This window comes from Pelophylax lessonae, assembly GCF_965119305.1.
Source record: "Pelophylax lessonae genome assembly, chromosome: 7".
NCBI lineage: Eukaryota > Metazoa > Chordata > Amphibia > Anura > Ranidae > Pelophylax > Pelophylax lessonae.
This window is the reverse complement of record NC_138774.1, coordinates 301,208,015-301,226,605: the sequence shown is the minus strand read 5'-3', so window position 1 is coordinate 301,226,605 and position 18,591 is coordinate 301,208,015. Positions and strand designations below refer to the sequence as shown.

At 50.5% G+C, this 18,591-nt stretch overlaps 1 protein-coding gene across 1 annotated transcript in view; it reads left to right on the top strand.

Moving 5' to 3' along the window:
- ZMYM3 (zinc finger MYM-type containing 3) overlaps window positions 1-17,815 on the top strand; it is a 106,410-nt gene extending 88,595 nt beyond the window's left edge. Inside the window, exons 18-24 of the mRNA XM_082263468.1 lie at window positions 7,201-7,295; window positions 8,220-8,388; window positions 8,500-8,651; window positions 10,133-10,247; window positions 10,408-10,668; window positions 12,276-12,393; window positions 17,363-17,815. Coding sequence (XP_082119594.1) covers window positions 7,201-7,295; window positions 8,220-8,388; window positions 8,500-8,651; window positions 10,133-10,247; window positions 10,408-10,668; window positions 12,276-12,393; window positions 17,363-17,552 — 1,100 coding nt within the window. The 3' untranslated portion in view covers window positions 17,553-17,815. The remainder of the gene's footprint in view (window positions 1-7,200; window positions 7,296-8,219; window positions 8,389-8,499; window positions 8,652-10,132; window positions 10,248-10,407; window positions 10,669-12,275; window positions 12,394-17,362) is intronic.
- Window positions 17,816-18,591: the final 776 nt, after the last annotated feature.

Genomic DNA, 18,591 nt, shown 5'->3' with positions numbered 1-18,591 from the left:
GAGGTCTTCTAAGACGATCCTTGGCATCTCACCTCAGATCTTTTGCAGTCGTCCCAGCAGAACTTCTATCGTCCAGCAGTGGTTTCCCGGCCAACGCACCAAAATGTAGGAAAAACTCAGATCCGGTGATTTTGGAAAACAAGAGGAATTCGTTTATTTACATGTGCATGGAGATATATACAGAGATCAGTCAGCAGCCTGTCTCATGCATAAAAATCTACCCAGACAATGGGGTTTGCACTTTTTATAGTAATGAATATTTATGAGGTATAGGTGTGTTCTGGGCTGATCTAAAGTGGAATAGCATATTTCATCCAATCAATGTCCACTCCTTCATCTGGCAAAGTAACAGTTACTTCAACTGTCCCATCCTTTAGCTGTTATCTCTCCGGTCAGAGCTGGTTCTGGAAGTTGGTCTTGGGATGTAGCATCCTGCTTCCTTATCTCTCAAGGTTTTCTGTGTAGGAATAAGAGACATACAGACTCCCCTTTTATTACAGGAGAGGGGGAATGGAACCTTTAACACACATAGAAATAGGTTATCCTAACTACTGTGATTTATATAAAGTCTACCTCTACCTACATTTCTATATCTCTACGGCTACATTTAATGAAAGATTCCTGACTCAGCCAATTCTTCCAACAGAGCGGAAGATGGAGATCTTGTGTGTCTGCTAAGCAGGAACACTCATCTCTGTCTTCCCTCAGTCAGAGCTCCTCCCCCACACGGTTAGCAAGCACTCCATAGGAACACATTTAACCCTTAGATCGCCCCTGATGTTAACCCCTCCCCTGACCAGTGTTATTTGTACAGTGATGGTACATTTTTTTCCAGCACTGATCACTGTACTGGTGTCACTGGTCCCCAAAAAGTGTCACTTAAGCCCCGTACACACGTACCGAATGTCGGCCGAACGATCGGCCGTCTTTTGTCCGGTGCTGTCCTGTCGGCTGAAAACTGCAAAAGACTGCACACGAATTTTGTCGGCCAACAACAGCCGACTGCAGAAGTGATGTCATGTGATGGTTAACTTTCCATGTGTTTTTTCTTCTTTGAGCATGCCCAGTCTTGCTAATTGGCTGTTTGTCGGCCGAATTCTGTACTGACTGGCGAACAATCGGCCGTTCTGGTGTTGGCCAACAAAAATTTTAATGCCTGCACACCCATCATACTAACAAGCCTACAATCGGCCGATCGGTCGTTGGCCGAATATTTACGGCCGACAATCGCTACGTGTGTACGGGGCTTTAGTGTCCAATCTGTCCACTACAATGTCGCAGGTCAGATTTATCCGCCACAATGTCGCAGTCCCACTAAAACTCGCTGATCGCCGCCATTACTAGTAAAAACAAAAATAATTGAAATGCCGTAAATATATCCCATAGAATGTAGACGTGCAAACCAATCAATATACGCTTATTGGGATTTTTTACCAAAAACGTAGCAGAATTCGAATTGGAACTAATTGAAGATTTTTTATTTTTTACATTTTTTTTATATTGGATGTTTTATAGCAGAAAGTAAAAAATACTATTTTTTTTTTTTTTTTTTTTTTACTGTCGCAAATTTTTTTTTTTTTGCTTATAGCGCAAAAAATAAAAAGCGCAGAGATGATCAAATACCACCAAAACGCTATTTGTGTGCAAAAAAGGACATCCATTTTATTTGGGTACAGCGTTGGACAACCGCACAATTGTCAGTTAAAGGGATAGTAAAGTCTCAAAGTTCTTATCTTAATGTATAAAACCTTCTTTCTCTGTCGCTCATTGACAGACGCAAACTTCTTGATTAATATCAGTAGGGATATACTGCCCCCTACAGGAGTAGGACACTAGGCAGGAAAATAAGTTCTGGCCACACCTTATGGGCAGTCCCAGGGGGTATATCCTCTCTCTCCCTGCTACAGGATGTCCGTTTTTTTCTGCCTAGTCAGGAGTAAGGACCTAAGTTCCTTGCTGGGATCTCTGGTCCTGGCACGCTTTTTTTAGTTAGCTTTTTTTTTTCTCCAGTTTGTTCCTGTGAGATCTTCAAGCAATTATGCTGGATCTGGGCGACGGGCTGGATGTTGAGATCCGGTGGTCACCCCAGCCGGGCTACGAGCGCGTGCAGGCCCTAGCTCCGCGCTGGGTCGGCCGTGACATAGTCCCACTGGATGGGGACTGGCCCCCCAAGTTAAACGTCTCGCCAGGTCGCCTACGACCAGTCGGAATCTGAGTCGCGGCGTCCGTATTGGCCGACAGCCCCCCCACCTCGGTGGAGAGGGGTTCTGTCAGGAGTTGGTGCATCTATGATCGATCCGTAGGGTAGGCTCACGGGGGTCCCTGTTGACACTGCGGACCGCACGAGGCCGCCATATTACCGCGGGGCCGCCATTCTGTTGTAGCCTGCATGTCCTCGGCATGGTGGCGGCCATCTTGGTACATCCAGCTCGTCCTGCTTGAGAGCTGAGCAGCTGTAGTAATCACCAAGGGCGTGGCCCCTCCCTAGACCCGGGAAAATCACTCCACAAAGACTTCCTGTCAGACAGCGCTGAGAGCAGTCCTGGTTTGAACTCTAGTGCGTCAAGTGGTGAGCCTTTTGGGGGTCTCTCTTCTCTCTCTCTGCGGGGGTCTCGAGCACGTGACCACTGGGGGCGCTTTAGCGCTGGGGGATTCTTTTAAAAAAAAAAAAAGTTTTTTTTCTCATTTTGTCATTTTTTGCTGACAGGTTTCCCTGGCATTGCCATGTACCCTGCTGCACATGAGTCCCCATCTGATCCCCTCGAGGTAGCCGCAGGGCCCTCCGATTCTCCACTCACCATTGATTCGCTTTTATCGGTCCTGGAGTCATTTGTGTCCCGGGTGGAGGTGGCCTGTCAGGGACGGAGAGCTAAAAAACGACCCCCGCCCACCCCTGTCTCGTCCGATACCTCAGACTCTGATCCTGAGCCGGTCGCTGCTGCCGCGGGTTCCTCCTTTTAGGGTTGATGTCCCGTGTCCCTCTGACAGTGAGGATGATCTTCCTGCCTCTGCCATAGCGCAGGACAAAGCACTGGTGGACGCACTGATTATGTCAGTCCGGGAGACCCTAAAACTGGAGGTTGCACCAGTGGAGGCAGTTCAGACGGAAGTTGCCTTTGGCACTCGCAAGCCCTCTAAGGTGGAAAAGGTGTTTCCCTTTCCCAAATGCTTTGATGATATTATTAAAGACGAGTGGGCTCGTCCAAAATGACCCCCTGGGACGCCTAAACGGATTGCTAGGCGCTACCCGTTTGAAGAGTCCCTCCTTAAAAAATGGACGCTGCCACCTGTGGTGGATCCACCGGTTTCCAGACTAAATAAAGCAACTGTTATCCCGGTGGAGGATTCCCTGTCCTTTCGGGATCCAGTTGACCGTAGGGCAGAATCTGTGTCCCGTTCCATATTCTCCCTGGCAGTATCGGCCCTAAGGCCAGTGTTTACCATTGCTCTGGTTTCACAGACATTGACGGAATGGGCCAAGCTATTACGCCATGACCTGGAGGGGAGAAGTCTCCCCTACTGCCGTGCCGGATTTGCTGGAGCAAATAGTGCAGGGGCTACAATTTGTGACGCCGCACTGGACGCTGCCCCATTGCTGGGACGTGTGTCAACCTCGGCGGTGGTCCTCCGGCGCATGCTATGGTTAAAGTGCTGGTCGGCGGATCAGGCTTCCAAAAGAGCCTTGACTGATCTCCCTTTTCAGGGGGATCGCCTGTTTGGTGCTACCTTGGATGGGATTATTAAGGATCTCACTGGGGGCAAGAGCACCTTTCTACCACAGGCTAATAAAGGTAAGGAACCTCGTCGTAGACAGGGACCTTCCTTTACAGCTCACAAGAAGTTTTTTCGCTCCTCCGGGGCGGGCGATAAGGCAAAGTCCTCCAAAGCCCCCCGGGGGTTTCAAGAGACCCTGGTCTGGTAAGCAAAAATCCGGTCCTTCCAGACCTGAGGATAAGACCGCTTCAGCCTGAAGGTGCGCCCCCACCCAGATCAAGGGTGGGGGGATGTCTTCGCCAGTTCCCGGACCCGTGGCTCTACAGTATTCAAGACAAATGGGTTCACGAGGTCATACGGTCGGAACACAAGATCGAGTTGCGATCGTTTCAACCGGTGCGGTCCTTCCCTTCCAATATGCGACTGTCCCCGAATCACCTAATGGCTCTGTTGGGGGCAGTGCAGCACTGGATGTAAATGGCGCCCATAGAGGGTGCCTATCTTCACGTTCCCATTTACGCAGGACACCAGCGGTTTCTGCGCTTTGCGGTGGGACCGGACCATTATCAGTTTGTGGCGTTACCCTTTTGGTCTCGCCTCTGCTTTCCGGGTCTTCACCAAAATTTGGGCCCCAGTCCTGGCTTTGTTGCAGCAGCGGGGCATATCGGTCCTGGGCTACCTGGACGACCTCCTCTTTTGTGCGGAGTCTCCGCAGGCTCAGTGTCATACGCGGACTCTCCAAAAGGAGATTCTTCCCAAATGGAACTGGAATTCCGATTTCCTAGACAATCAGATCCGGCTGAGCGAGCGGACCAGGTAGTTTCTGGTTTGGGGGCCTCGGTCTCCGATGCTCAGTCAGGGGAAGCCCTTTTCTCCGAAAATATCCAGGTTATCGATAAATGTGTTGGTACTGAAAGCGATCAGGTTTTGCCTGGTTCACCGGACCAGGCATCTTCAGGGCTGCTTGGTTCGGATTCAGTCGGACAATGCCACGGCCGTGGCCTATGTCAACCATCAAGGGGACACCAAGAGTGTTCTAGCGGCCGTGGAAGTGGCCAGCTTTTTTTGGGCGGAACAGTTTGTTCCGGCTCTGTCTGCAGTTCACGTTCTGGGTATGGAAAATTGGCAGGCGGACTTTCTCTGCCGTCAGACCTTGGATCAAGGGGAATGGCCTCTTCAGGTCAGGCTGGTCGCAGGCGCTCCATCCATCCTGCTTTTACGATCACTGGCTTTGACGGCTTGGCTATTGAGGGCCAGATGCTGAAGGACAGGGGTTTGTCTGCTTCAGTTATTCCTACTCTGATTAAAGCGAGGAAAGCGACTTCCAGAAAAGTCTATCATCGCACATGGAAGTCTTATATCGCGTGGTGTGAATCCCTTGGGTTTCCTCCACGTTCTTACTCGGTGGCTCGGATATTGGCCTTTCTGCAACGGGGGGTTGAGCAGAAGCTGGCCTTGAGCACTATCAAGGGTCAGGTCTCAGCATTGGCGATCTTCTTCCAGAGGCCACTGGCTACTCATTCTTTGGTGCGGAATTTCATCCAGGGGGTGCGGCACCTGGCTCCTCCGGTACGCGCGCCCTTGCCACCCTGGGATCTTAATTTGGTGTTGTCGGTTCTCCAGAAACCTCCCTTTGAAAATATTAGGGAGATTCCCTTGCTTACCTTATCCCAGAAGGTGGCCTTTTTGGTGGCTATCACTTCTGCACGCAGGGTGTCGGAACTGGCCGCATTATCCTGTCGTTCCCCATATCTGGTGGTTCATAGGGATAAGGTGGTTCTTCGTCCGAATCCATCCTTCCTTCCTAAGGTGGTTTCAGAGTTTCATTTGAATGAGGATATTGTGTTACCTTCCCTGTGTCCTAAGCCCAGTCATCCTCGGGAGTTTGCGTTACACTCCTTGGATGTGGTTCGGGCGATCAGGGTGTACTTGGCTACTACTGACTCTTTTCGTGAGGCCGATTCACTTTTTGTGATCACGGATGGCCCTAGAAAGGGGTGGTTGCCTGCGTCTGCCGCGACTATCTCCAGATGGATCAGACAGACGGTGGTGCAGGCTTATTCTATTAAGGGTCGGGTTCCTCCGTTCCCTGTTAAGGTACACTCTACTCGGGCTCTTAGTGCTTCCTGGGCCTTCCGCCATCAGGCGTCGGTGCTTCAGGTTTGCAAGGTGGCTACCTGGTCGTCGGTTCATACCTTTACAAAATTTTATAAAGTTGATGTGCTGACATCGGCGGATGCCTGTTTTGGCCGCAAGGTTCTGCAGGCCGCTGTTTGAGGGGACCGTTGGTCTACCTCGGGGGTTTTTGGTTTTTTCAGTTGGGTCTCATCCTTTTGTTCGATGAGTCCTTGATGCTTCTGGTTGGCTCCGGTTGGGCCTTCTGGATTGGATTTTTATTTCTGTTATCCCACCCCTCATTTGTGGCACTGCTTTGGGACGTCCCTACTGATATTAATCAAGAAGTCTGCGTCTGTCAATGAGCGACAGAGAAAATTGGATTTTTGACTTACCGTAAAATCCTTTTCTCTTAAGCTCATTGACCCGGACCCGCAGGACCCGCCCCTCTATTTTTGGGTTGGTTTGGGTTGAATTCTCTGACACTGCTTTGTTACATAACTGACATCCTGTAGCAGGGAGAGAGAGGATATACCCCCTGGGACTGCCCATAAGGTGTGGCCAGAACTTTTTTTCCTGCCTAGTGTCCTACTCCTGTAGGGGGCAGTATATCCCTACTGATATTAATCAAGAAGTCTGCGTCTGTCAATGAGCTTTAGAGAAAAGGATTTTACGGGAAGTCAAAAATCCAATTTTGCTGCAGAGCCCACCCCCCGCCCCCTTTTTCTTAACCTGAGAGTTTGTTCCAGTGCCATGCATGGGAGCCACTGGCTCATCTCATTGGACAGATTGATAACAGCAGGAGCCATTGGCTCCCGCTCCTGTCAATCAAATCCAGTGAGGCGGGGCCGAGTCCCTCTGTGACAATGGAAGCAGCAGCGAGACTCAGGAACGCGCCTGCACAGGTGCCCCCATGGTAATAAACCTAACAGGAGAGATTTACAAATTCACAAACATGCCAGTCTTTGAGAAAATCCGTTCTACCCCACCTTTATTTGGCGGCGTCACCCATTATAGGTTGTGATGGTTTGAGGACCTGGCGCTGCGTTGTATAGTCGCTCCTTCTATAAGCCCGGAACGTGGCACAGATTGTACAAGCATCCGGTTCTCATCCAATCATTGCAGGCGATGGGTGAATCCGGTTCTCATCTAATCATTGCAGGCGATGGGTGAATCCAGTTCCCATCCAATCATTGCAGGCGATGGGTGAATCCGGTTCTCTTTCAATCATTGCAGGCGATGGGTGAATCCGGTTCTCTTTCAATCATTGCAGGCGATGTGTGAATCCGGCTCCCATCCAATCATTGCGGGTGATGGGTGAATTTGGCCACCCCGGAATGGAAATGTCACCTTGTGTGTTTTGTCTGGCAGATACAACCGATGCCAATCAGAGCGTGGATTACTTGTTTGATTGCGGCCTGGCGGATGAAGCGCAAGAACAAGACACCTCGCGGGTGGTGAAGAAAGTGAGTACATCCCAGGATTGGGTGCTGTGATGTCACTTCCTGCACTCTGATGTCGTAATGTGGACTCTTCATTTCCTGCAGTCCTGCTGCGCAGCCTGCCAATAACTTTTGTTAAGGCCATCAGCGCCCCTTCAGACACTCTGCACTTTTCTTACTGCCTTGTTGAAGTATTCCTCTCTAACAGTCCCTGTCCCCATTCTCCAACAACTCCTATACTGTGTTCAGTCTCTGACCGTCTCCTGTACTATGTCTGCAGTCTCTGACTATCTCCTGTACTATGTCTGCAGTCTCTGACCATCTCCTGTACTATGTCTGCAGTCTCTGACCATCTCCTGTACTATGTCTGCAGTCTCTGACCGTCTCCTGTACTATGTCTGCAGTCTCTGACCGTCTCCTGTACTATGTCTGCAGTCTCTGACCGTCTCCTGTACCATGTCTGCAGTCTCTGACCGTCTCCTGTACTATGTCTGCAGTCTCTGACCGTCTCCTGTACTATGTCTGCAGTCTCTGACCATCTCCTGTACTATGTCTGCAGTCTCTGACCATCTCCTGTACTATGTCTGCAGTCTCTGACCATCTCCTGTACTATGTCTGCAGTCTCTGACCGTCTCCTGTACTATGTCTGCAGTCTCTGACCATCTCCTGTACTATGTCTGCAGTCTCTGACCGTCTCCTGTACTATGTCTGCAGTCTCTGACCATCTCCTCTATCATGTCTGCAGTCTCGGTACATCTCCTGTACCGTGTCTGCAGTCTCTGACCATCTCCTGTACAGTGTCTGCAGTCTCTGACGGTCTCCTGTACCGTGTCTGCAGTCTCTGACGGTCTCCTGTACCGTGTCTGCAGTCTTTGACCGTCTCCTGTACCATGTCTGCAGCCCTTTGATCCCCCCATACTAATAATTCTGACCACCGCTGTCCTGCAGGGTCCTAAGCGCATGATTGTATCGGAAAAGGAGAGCTCCTCGCAGGACTCTGTCTCCAGTCAGCGCACGAGCCTGAGCTACACGTACGGTGTGAACGCCTGGAAGTCCTGGGTGCAGCGGAAATATGAAGGGGGAGAGCCCAGCAAAGCCGAGGAAATACGTTTTGGGCGTAAGTTGAAAACGGCGTTTTGTTTTCTATTGATGTCTTTTTACTTTTCTTCTCATTTTATTTCTCTATTTTCATATAAAATATTAATTATATTGTTTTATTTTTCTTCAGCTAAACCGATGCGAATAAAAGAAGACATCCTAACGTGCACGGCTGCCGAGCTGAACTATGGATTAGCGCAGTTTGTGAAGGAGATAACGCGACCGAACGGAGAGCGCTATGAACCGGACAGTATATTTTACCTCTGTCTGGGTATACAGCAGGTGAGCGCCATGGGGGGGGGGGGTTTCTTTTCTTGGTACTTTAGTGGTAACTAGCTTTGTGCATAGAAGCGTCAGCCTATATAGGAGCAATGGATGCGGCTGGGGGGCCTCGTCTTTGCCTGGGGCGGGGGGGGGCCTCGTCTTTGGTTGCTGCGGAAGCAGATCCTCATCCCTGCATGCGGCGGGTCCTCGTCCCTGGGTGCAGAGGGAGCAAGTCCTGGTCCCTGGGTGCGGCGGGTCCTCACCCCTGGGTGCAGAGGGAGCAGGTCCTGATCCCTGGGTGCGGCGGGTCCTCGCCCTTGGGTGCAGAGGGAGCAAGTCCTGGTCCCTGGGTGCGGCGGGTCCTCGCTCCTGCGTGCAGAGGGAGCAGGTCCTGATCCCTGGGTGTGGCGGGTCCTCGCCCCTGGGTGCAGAGGGAGCAGGTACTGATCCCTGTGTGTGGCGGGTCCTTGCCCCTGGGTGCAGAGGGAGAAAGTCCTGCTCCCTGGGTGCGGCGGGTCCTCACTCTTGCGTGGAGCGGGTCCTGGTCCCTGGGTGCGGCGGGTCCTCACTCTTGCGTGGAGCGGGTCCTGGTCCCTGGGTGTGGCGGGTCCTCACTCCTGTGTGCAGAGGGAGCGGGTCCTGGTCGCTGGGTGCTGCGGGTCCTCACCCCTGTGTGCAGAGGGAGCGGGTCCTGGTCCCTGGGTGTGGCGGGTCCTTACCCCTGTGTGCAGAGGGAGCGGGTCCTGGTCCCTGGGTTTGGCGGGTTCTCACGGCTGCGTGCAGAAGGAGCAGGTCCTGGTCCCTGGGTGCGGCGGGTCCTCACCCCTGTGTGCAGAGGGAGCATGTCCTGGTCCCTGGGTGCGGCGGGTCCTTACCCCTGCGTGCACAGGGAGCAGGTCCTGGTCTCGGGGTGCGGCGGGTCCTCGCCCCTGGGTGCAGAAGGAGCAAGTTCTGGTCCCTGGGTGCGGCGGGTCCTCGCTCCTGCGTGGAGCGGGTCCTGGTCCCTGGGGGCGGCGGGTCCTCGATCCCCATGATCCTGTGGGGGTGCATCCTGTATGTTATATTGTGTTTATGGGACAGTCTAGTGCACTGCAGGGGAACTACATTTCCCATGATTCAATGGTGGACGGACATGGAGAACCCGGGGGCTGGTCATCAGTCCATCTCCATTGAAAGTATGAAGAACTTCAGTCACACTCCACTCGGCCCCTTTTGCAATATTTTATAAAATAATATAATTAATCAATGAATAAATTGCATACAGTAATGTCTCCTCCCAAAAGCCAACCTTCCTCGATGTTTCACCACTCCTGGCTTTCTCTCTATAGACTTCCTCCTCTCCCTGTGAGCATCATGTGAGTGGTGAAACGCGTTGAAGGTTTAGTTTTTGGGTGGGGACATTACTATATGCGATCAATGCATCGATTATTAATAAAGCCCTGTGATTGAAGTTTATCGGCTCTCCGGTGACGTCTAATTCCCGTGTTTTCGTCTCCTAGTATCTCCTGGATAATAATCGGATGGTGAACATCTTCACGGATCTCTATTACCTGACCTTCGTCCAAGAGCTGAACAAGATCCTGACTGCCTGGCACCAGAACCTGACGCCCAATAGTAAGAAATCGGGTCTAATGTTGTCAGACGGGCTGAGGTTAATATGTGGGGGGGCGGTAACACCTTTCCTGGGGGGAGGTGCTAAGGTGAGCTCAGGTGTTACCGGTATATAGGTGGGCCGCTCTCAAGGCTTTTCCCTGACTTGTCCCCCAATTTCCAGGGCTGATGTTGTCACGTGTGGAGGAAGAACATCTGTGGGACTGTAAGCAGCTGGGCGTTTACTCCCCCTACGTGCTCCTCAACACGCTCATGTTCTTTAACACCAAGTTCTTCGGCCTGCGTACCGCAGAGGAGCACATGCAACTGTCCTTCACCAACGTCGTCCGCTATTCCCGCAAGTGCACCACCAGCAGAGGAACATCGAAAATCATCAGCATCCGACACTACCCTCCCAGCAACACCACCCAGAGGAGGTGCAAAGGTACCGTCCCGGCCGCACAGCCAATGCTTTCTCTTCACTTTTCATATGCCAATCATTAAAGCTGAACTCCGGCATCCAAAACCTCCAATATCTTCCACAATGTCCACCAAGGACATAAATCCACTGTGTGTGCACCACAAACCCAGATATTATCATGTAAAAGTTTGCTGTACATAGCCTCTGCAGAGTACAGAGCTGTGGGAGGGGCCAGCAAGCTCCACCTATTGCAGGAGAAGGCAGAGGCAAGACTAGCCCCCTGATGAAGTTTTCTGCAGGCAGCCTGTAGTGGCTGGGCTCCTCCCCCCTGCGCTGCTCAGGCTGGGCCCCTCTCCCTGTGCTGCTCGAGCTGGGCCCCTCCCCACTGCGTTGCTCAGGCTGGGCTCCTCCCGCTGCTGCGTTGCTCAGGCTGTGCCCCTCCCGCTGCTGCGTTGCTCAGGCTGGGCTCCTCCCGCTGCTCAGGCTGGGCTCCTCCCGCTGCTCAGGCTGGGCTCCTCCCGCTGCTCAGGCTGGGCTCCTCCCGCTGCTCAGGCTGGGCTCCTCCCGCTGCTCAGGCTGGGCTCCTCCCGCTGCTGCGCTGCTCAGGCTGGGCCCCTCCCGCTGCTGCGCTGCTCAGGGTGATAGGCGGCACTGATGAGGCAGTAGTAATATGTGGCACTAATGAGGCAATGGTAGGCCGCACTGATTGGCAGCACTAGTGGGCACTGATGAGGCAGCAGTAATATGTAGCACTAATGGACACTGTTCAGGTGGCACTGATGAGGCAGTATGGCTAGGGGCACTGATAGGCAATGGTAGGCTGCACTGATGAGGGGTACTGATTGGCAACACTGATTGGCAGCACTGATGGGCACTAAGGTGACCGATGTCCCTCTAACAGAAGCCGGTTACCAGCTTTCTTCTCTTCTGACTGGGGGGGGGGGAGCAGATAACTGACTTCTGTTTACTTTGTGATCAGCTGTCATTGGTTGACAGCTGATCACGTGATAAAGGGCCTTTTATCACCCCGGTAACGGGTAAGTCGGTGTCAAGGGGTTAAGTAGGATTGGTGTAAAATGTGGCCCCTACTTTTACAAGGTAATATAGGAGTGTGATAAAGCATTTGGTGCACAGATTCGATTTCTATCATTTGTGGGTATTAAATGTATCAGGGATTCCATTTCCCCCAATGAATGGGAGTTTTAAGGCTCAAATGATATTTATTTAAAAATATCTTCAAATTTTATTTAAATTCCATAAAAAGTAGTATATAAATCACATAGGACATCTTCACATAAAATATCAAATCACTAATTGCAATGTATATAAGGTTATTACAAATTATACAGCCAACGCGTTTCGTCATCACATAGCTCCTTCAGGGATTACGCTAAGCTGTGTGATTGTAATCTATGATAAAAATCAGACTATTAGAGCAGTCAAAATGGCGCCGCATGGACTCTCCAAAGCGTGGACTGTATGCATTGTACTTACAAGGTGGTGTTAGTTGGTAAAGCCAGTTGTGGTTCTTGAGGAATAGATTTCCTGGCTGGAGTTCAGGTTTAGCCGCTGTTGTTGCTCTGTCCTTGTTTCCTTGAGAATGATTTGGCTTTGTCTCTTCATCCTTAAAGAAAACGCATCGAAGAGGAAGCGAGAAGAGGACCAGACGCCGGCCCTGGAACAGCTGGAGAATAAGATGAACCCGCTGCGCTGTCCCGTCAAGTTCTACGAGTTCTACCTTTCCAAATGGTGAGATGTCATTGCGCTCTCCTGTGCAGGATGTAGAAGTAGACATTGGAGTGGCGCTGGACTGACAGGGCTTTCCTTCCCATCTCGGGTCTATTCTAGTGAGTCACTAATGAGGAGCAAGCATGCGGACATTGAAGTCTGAATGCTTGTTCTGCATTGGTGATCCTCTGGGTAGTAAATCCAGGACCGGAATACCCGTCCGTCAGAAAGGCTGGATAAAATTAACACAAATAAATCACCAGGCCCGGATGGCGTACATCCGAGAGTACTCAAAGAACTTAGTAAGGTTATATCTAGACCAGTGTTTCTCAACTCCGGTCCTCAGGGCACACTAACAGGCCAGGTTTGCAAGAAAACTGAAATACATCACAGGTGATATCATTTGCTGCTCAATGATTGCAGTATTCTAGTCTGCATCCCCCCAAGGTAATACTTAAAATCTGGCCTGTTAGTGTGCCTTGAGGACCAGGGTTGAGAAACACTGATCTAGACCACTGTTCCTGATCTTTGCTGACAGTATTAGGACAGGAGATGTACCAGGGGATTGGAGGAAGGCTAACATGATTCCGATATTCAAAAAAGGGTCAGAGGCATATCCCGGGAAATTATAGGCCTGTCAGTTTGACATCGATAGTATGTAAACTTCTGGAGGGAATAAGGGACTATATCATAGAGTTTGCCAAAGACAACAACGTAATCATCAGCAGTAATCAGCACGGGTTTACAAATGGGCGTTCTTGTCAAACCAATCTATTAGCATTCTACGAGGAAGTGAGCTGTGAGCTAGATAGGGGCAGACCAGTGGATGTGGTGTACCTGGTTTTCGCTAAGGCGTTTGATACAGTTCCCCACAAGCGCTTAATTTATAAAATAAGGTCTGCAGGTATCGACAGCAGGGTTTTCTCTTGGATACGGAACTGGCTAAAAGGGCGGTAATAAATAACGCATACTCAGACTGGTCTGAGGTGTAAGCGGGGTCCCCCAAGGCTCAGTCCTGGGACCAACCTTGTTCAATTTATTCATAAACAACATTGAGGACGGGATCAGGAGTTCAATATCAGTTTTTGTAGATGACACAAAATTGGGCAGGGCAATAACTGCACAGCATGAAGCAGATATCCTACAGAATGACCTGGACAAAATAACGAAGTGGGCAACGACATGGCAAATGAGGTTTAATGTGGAGAAGTGTAAGGTTTTGCACTTGGGGACTAGAAACATAAAAGCACAATACACTTTAGGGGGGGGGACCTTTGGGGGAATCAAAAATAGAGAAGGATCTGGGAGTCTTGGTTGATGATAGATTAGGCAATAGCATGCAATGTCAAGCGGCAGCTTCCAAAGCCAACAGAATATTAGCATGCATAAAGAAAGGGATGTATTCCAGAGATAAGACTATAATCCTTCCACTTTATAAAACTCTGGTCCGACCGCATCTGGAGTATTCTGTCCAGTTCTGGTCGCCAGTCCTCAGGAGGGATGTGTTGGAGCTGGAGAGAGTCCAGAGAAGGGCAACTAAACTAATTAGGGGGTTGGAGGACCTTAATTATGAAGAGCGTCTGCAATCGCTCGATTTATTCTCCCTGGAGAAGAGACATCTGAGAGGGGACATGATAGAAATGTATAAATACCTCAACGGTGATCTCAGCATAGAAAAAAAGCTATTCAGTTGGAAGGATTGCATGAGGACACGGGGGCATACAATGCGATTAGAGGAGAAGCGTTTTAACCTCAGGCAACGTGGGGGGTTCTTTACTGTTAGGGCAACAAGATTGTGGAATTCTCTACCACAAGAGGTGGTTTCTGCGGGAAGTATGGGAGACTCTTCCATACATCTCAGGGATCAGAACATTCAGGGGTATGAGAGATGATTACAGCCACACACACCTACACAGGGGGAACTGGATGGACTATTGTCTTTATTCAACCTCTCCTACTATGTAACTATGTACACCCCCCCCCCCAAACCTCACCTACTATGTAACTATGTACACCCCCCCCCCCCCCCCCAAACCTCACCTACTATGTAAGAGAGAGAAACATTGTATCATTCCGCTGAGAGATAGAGAAACATTGTATCATTCCACTGAGAGATAAAGAAACATTGTATCATTCCGCTGAGAGATAGAGAAACATTGTATCATTACACTGAGAGATAAAGAAACATTGTATCATTCCACTGAGAGATAGAGAAACATTGTATCGTTCCACTGAGAGATAGAGAAACATTGTATCGTTCCACTGAGAGATAGAGAAACATTGTATCATTGGGTTCTTTTAGATCAAAGGGATGAACTTCAGTCTGTAAGTGAGGGCAGTTTAACCAAAAGCCTTTTTTTGCTTACAAGTTAAAATCAGTATTTTTTTTCTAGAAAATTACTTAGAACCCCCAAACATTATATATATATATATATTTTTAGCAGAGACCCTAGAGAATAAATTGTCGATCGTTGCATTATTTTATGTCACTCGGTATTTGCGCAGCCGTCTTTCAAACGCAATTTTTTGGAAAAAAAATACACTTCAGCGAATTAACTACTTTCTGACGGCCCACCGCAGACATACTGCCGCAGACTGGCTCACCTGCGCGAACCACCAGACCTATATGGCACGCACCCCTATTAGGCAGCAGGGAAGCCAATCCACGGGGCCGGTAGCCACGATTGCCACAGGGCACCCATGATCGCTCCCTGTGGAGAGAGAAGGACGGGCGGATGTTGTAAACACAGCTGACCGTTCTCTCTCGAATGAATACAGAGTGCCTGTGATCCTTCTATTGGGAATCACAGGTCTCTGGGATGGGCTTGTGGAACCAACACCCTCACAGTTAGAAAGCTCCTCTTAAGCCACATACCCGCCCCCACTAGGCAGTGGGGATGCTGATCCACATGGCCAGCGGCTCCGATTGCCGCCTGACAGCCGCGATCGCTCCCTGCTGATTGAGGAGGACAGTCGGATGTTGTAAACACAGCTGACCGTTCTTCTCGCCTAAATCAGCACAGAGCTTCTGTGATCCTTCTATTTAGGATCACAGGTCTCTGTGTTGATTTCACAAGTCCAGGCCTCTCTCATACCTCCATCCAGAGCACTGTGCATTACAGGCTTCCCCTCAGAGCACTGTGCAGCATTACAGGCCTCTTTTATACCACCATCCAGAGCACTGTGCAGCATTACGGGTCTCTCAGACATCCGTCCAGAGCACTGTGTAGCATTAAAGCCACTGTTCGGAGCACTGTTTGCAATACAGGCCTCTTTAGACCACCATCCAGAGCATTGTGCATTACAGGCCTCCTCAGAGCACTGTGCATTACAGGCCTCCTCAGACCACCATCCAGAGCACTGTGCGTTACAGGCCTCCTTAGACCACCATGCAGAGCACTGTGCATTATAGGCATCCTCAGACCACCATCCAGAGCACTGTGCGCTACAGGCTTTCTCAGACCACCATGCAGAGCACTGTGCGCTACAGGCTTTCTCAGACCACCATGCAGAGCACTGTGCCTTACAGGCTTTCTCAGACCACCATGCAGAGCACTGTGCCTTACAGGCTTTCTCAGACCACCATGCAGAGCACTGTGCCTTACAGGCTTTCTCAGACCACCATGCAGAGCACTGTGCCTTACAGGCTTTCTCAGACCACCATGCAGAGCACTAAGCGTTACAGGCCTCCTCAGACCACCATGCAGAGCACTGTGCGTTACAGGCCTCCTCAGACCACCATGCGGAGCACTGTGCGTTACAGGCCTCCTCAGACCACCATCCAGAGCACTGTGCGTTACAGGCCTCCTCAGACCACCATCCAGAGCACTGTGCGTTACAGGCCTCCTCAGAGCACTGTGCATTACAGGCCTCCTCAGACCACCGTCCAGAGCACTGTGCATTACAGGCCTCCTCAGACCACCGTACAGAGCACTGTGTGTTACAGGCCTCCTCAGACCACCATGCAGAGCACTGTGCGTTACAGGCCTCCTCAGAGCACTGTGCGTTACAGGCCTCCTCAGACCACCATCCAGAGCACTGTGCATTACAGGCCTCCTCAGACCACCGTCCAGAGCACTGTGCGTTACAGGCCTCCTCAGACCACCATCCAGAGCACTGTGCATTACAGGCCTCCTCAGACCACCGTACAGAGCACTGTGCGTTACAGGCCTCCTCAGACCACCGTACAGAGCACTGTGTGTTACAGGCCTCCTCAGACCACCATGCAGAGCACTGTGCGTTACAGGCCTCCTCAGACCACCGTACAGAGCACTGTGCGTTACAGGCCTCCTCAGACCACCGTCCAGAGCACTGTGCATTACAGGCCTCCTCAGAGCACTGTGCGTTACAGGCCTCCTCAGACCACCATCCAGAGCACTGTGCATTACAGGCCTCCTCAGACCACCGTCCAGAGCACTGTGCGTTACAGGCCTCCTCAGACCACCGTCCAGAGCACTGTGCATTACAGGCCTCCTCAGACCACCGTCCAGAGCACTGTGCGTTACAGGCCTCCTCAGACCACCATCCAGAGCACTGTGCGTTACAGGCCTCCTCAGACCACCGTCCAGAGCACTGTGCGTTACAGACCTCCTCAGACCACCATCCAGAGCACTGTGCGTTACAGGCCTCCTCAGACCAAATCTGTATGTGTGAGATTGCTCAAACTGTAATACCATAAATAATATATTAGATTTTTGAGTTTGGAAATTCTATAGAATTGCATTACAATTTACCTACACACATTAGATTTTAGTTGATTAGAATTTACTCGTGTGGGAACACACCTTAGCTCATCACCCATCCCCCATCTCTGGCTTTCTTTGTTTCACACCATGGCAGATGTAGTTGGAGGCCAAGATGGCGCCATCCTCCCTATGAAAGGACGGGGGAGGGTTTAGTTCCGCTCTGATATTGGAGTTCTGTGTTTTGATCGTTACTTTGTTGCAGGATTTGTATATCTATTGATCGCTCTTCTTTACCTTTCCGCCAGCCCTGTGAACCTCCGAAACCGCGGGGACATCTTCTACCTGCAGCCTGAGCGATCGTGCGTGGCCGAATCTCCTTTGTGGTATTCTGTTATTCCTATGGACAAAACCATGCTGCAGAGTATGCTGAGCCGCATCCTAGGCGTGCGAGAAGTGTACGAGGAGCAGATACGCAGGGGGGAGGAGTCAGAGTGATCGGGGGGAGGAGGCGGATCCTACAAGGACAACACTGGACTCTATACAGCCCTCCAATCCCTGATAGACTGACGGACAGGATCCAAGGGAGTTCAGTTCATTCATCCACCACCGACCGGAGCACAAACAGGACACACCCCCTTTTCACCGCCATTCAAAAAGCTTTATGTTGCCGGAAGAATTATCCTTGCGTTGTCCTCTCCCGCGGAGGGTAAACATTAGGGGAGGGGCTATTTTTTTTTTTCTCTTTATTTTTTATTTTTTTTTTTCTTCATTAGATTCTTTATTGTGGATATGAATGAGATGAACTGGGGCCCCATAAGACGAGCTTTATGGGGGGGAGGGGGGGTTCTCATGTACTGCAGGCTTCCCGACTTCCAAAAAACGAATCTACAGTCCATGCCTGAGAGCACACTTACTCCTCTGTGCACCCTTCTGTCCTCTGCTTTCACACGGTGTCATCGCTTCCAGGACAAATTCACTAAAAGGTGACACGTTTGGGTTAAACTCTCTGCACGCCGCCCCCCTTTTTTTTTTCTGCAGTCCTCACATTTCTGCATCAGCTGATTGTTTGCTCAGATAGTTCACACAATAATTTGTTTCTTTTTATTGTCATTTATATATCTTTTTTTTTTTATACTGCCATTGTTGTTTTTAACACTTAACGGTGATACCCGGACTGACCAGCAGATGTCCTCGCCTCTCCACTCAGTTATTACCCCGACTGACCAGCAGATGTCCTCACCTCTCCACTCAGTTATTACCCCGACTGACCAGCAGATGTCCTCGCCTCAACTCGGTTAATACCCCGACTGACCAGCAGATGTCCTCGCCTCTCCACTCAGTTATTACCCCGACTGACCAGCAGATGTCCTCGCCTCAACTCGGTTAATACCCCGACTGACCAGCAGATGTCCTCACCTCTCAAACATTCTGGACACTATTACTCTGCAGGTGTAGTGTTGTCGAATCGTTTTTTTTTTTTCGGAGTGTTTGAACCGCCTTACCTGCTTGACGTCGTCATAGCTGATCGATTCTC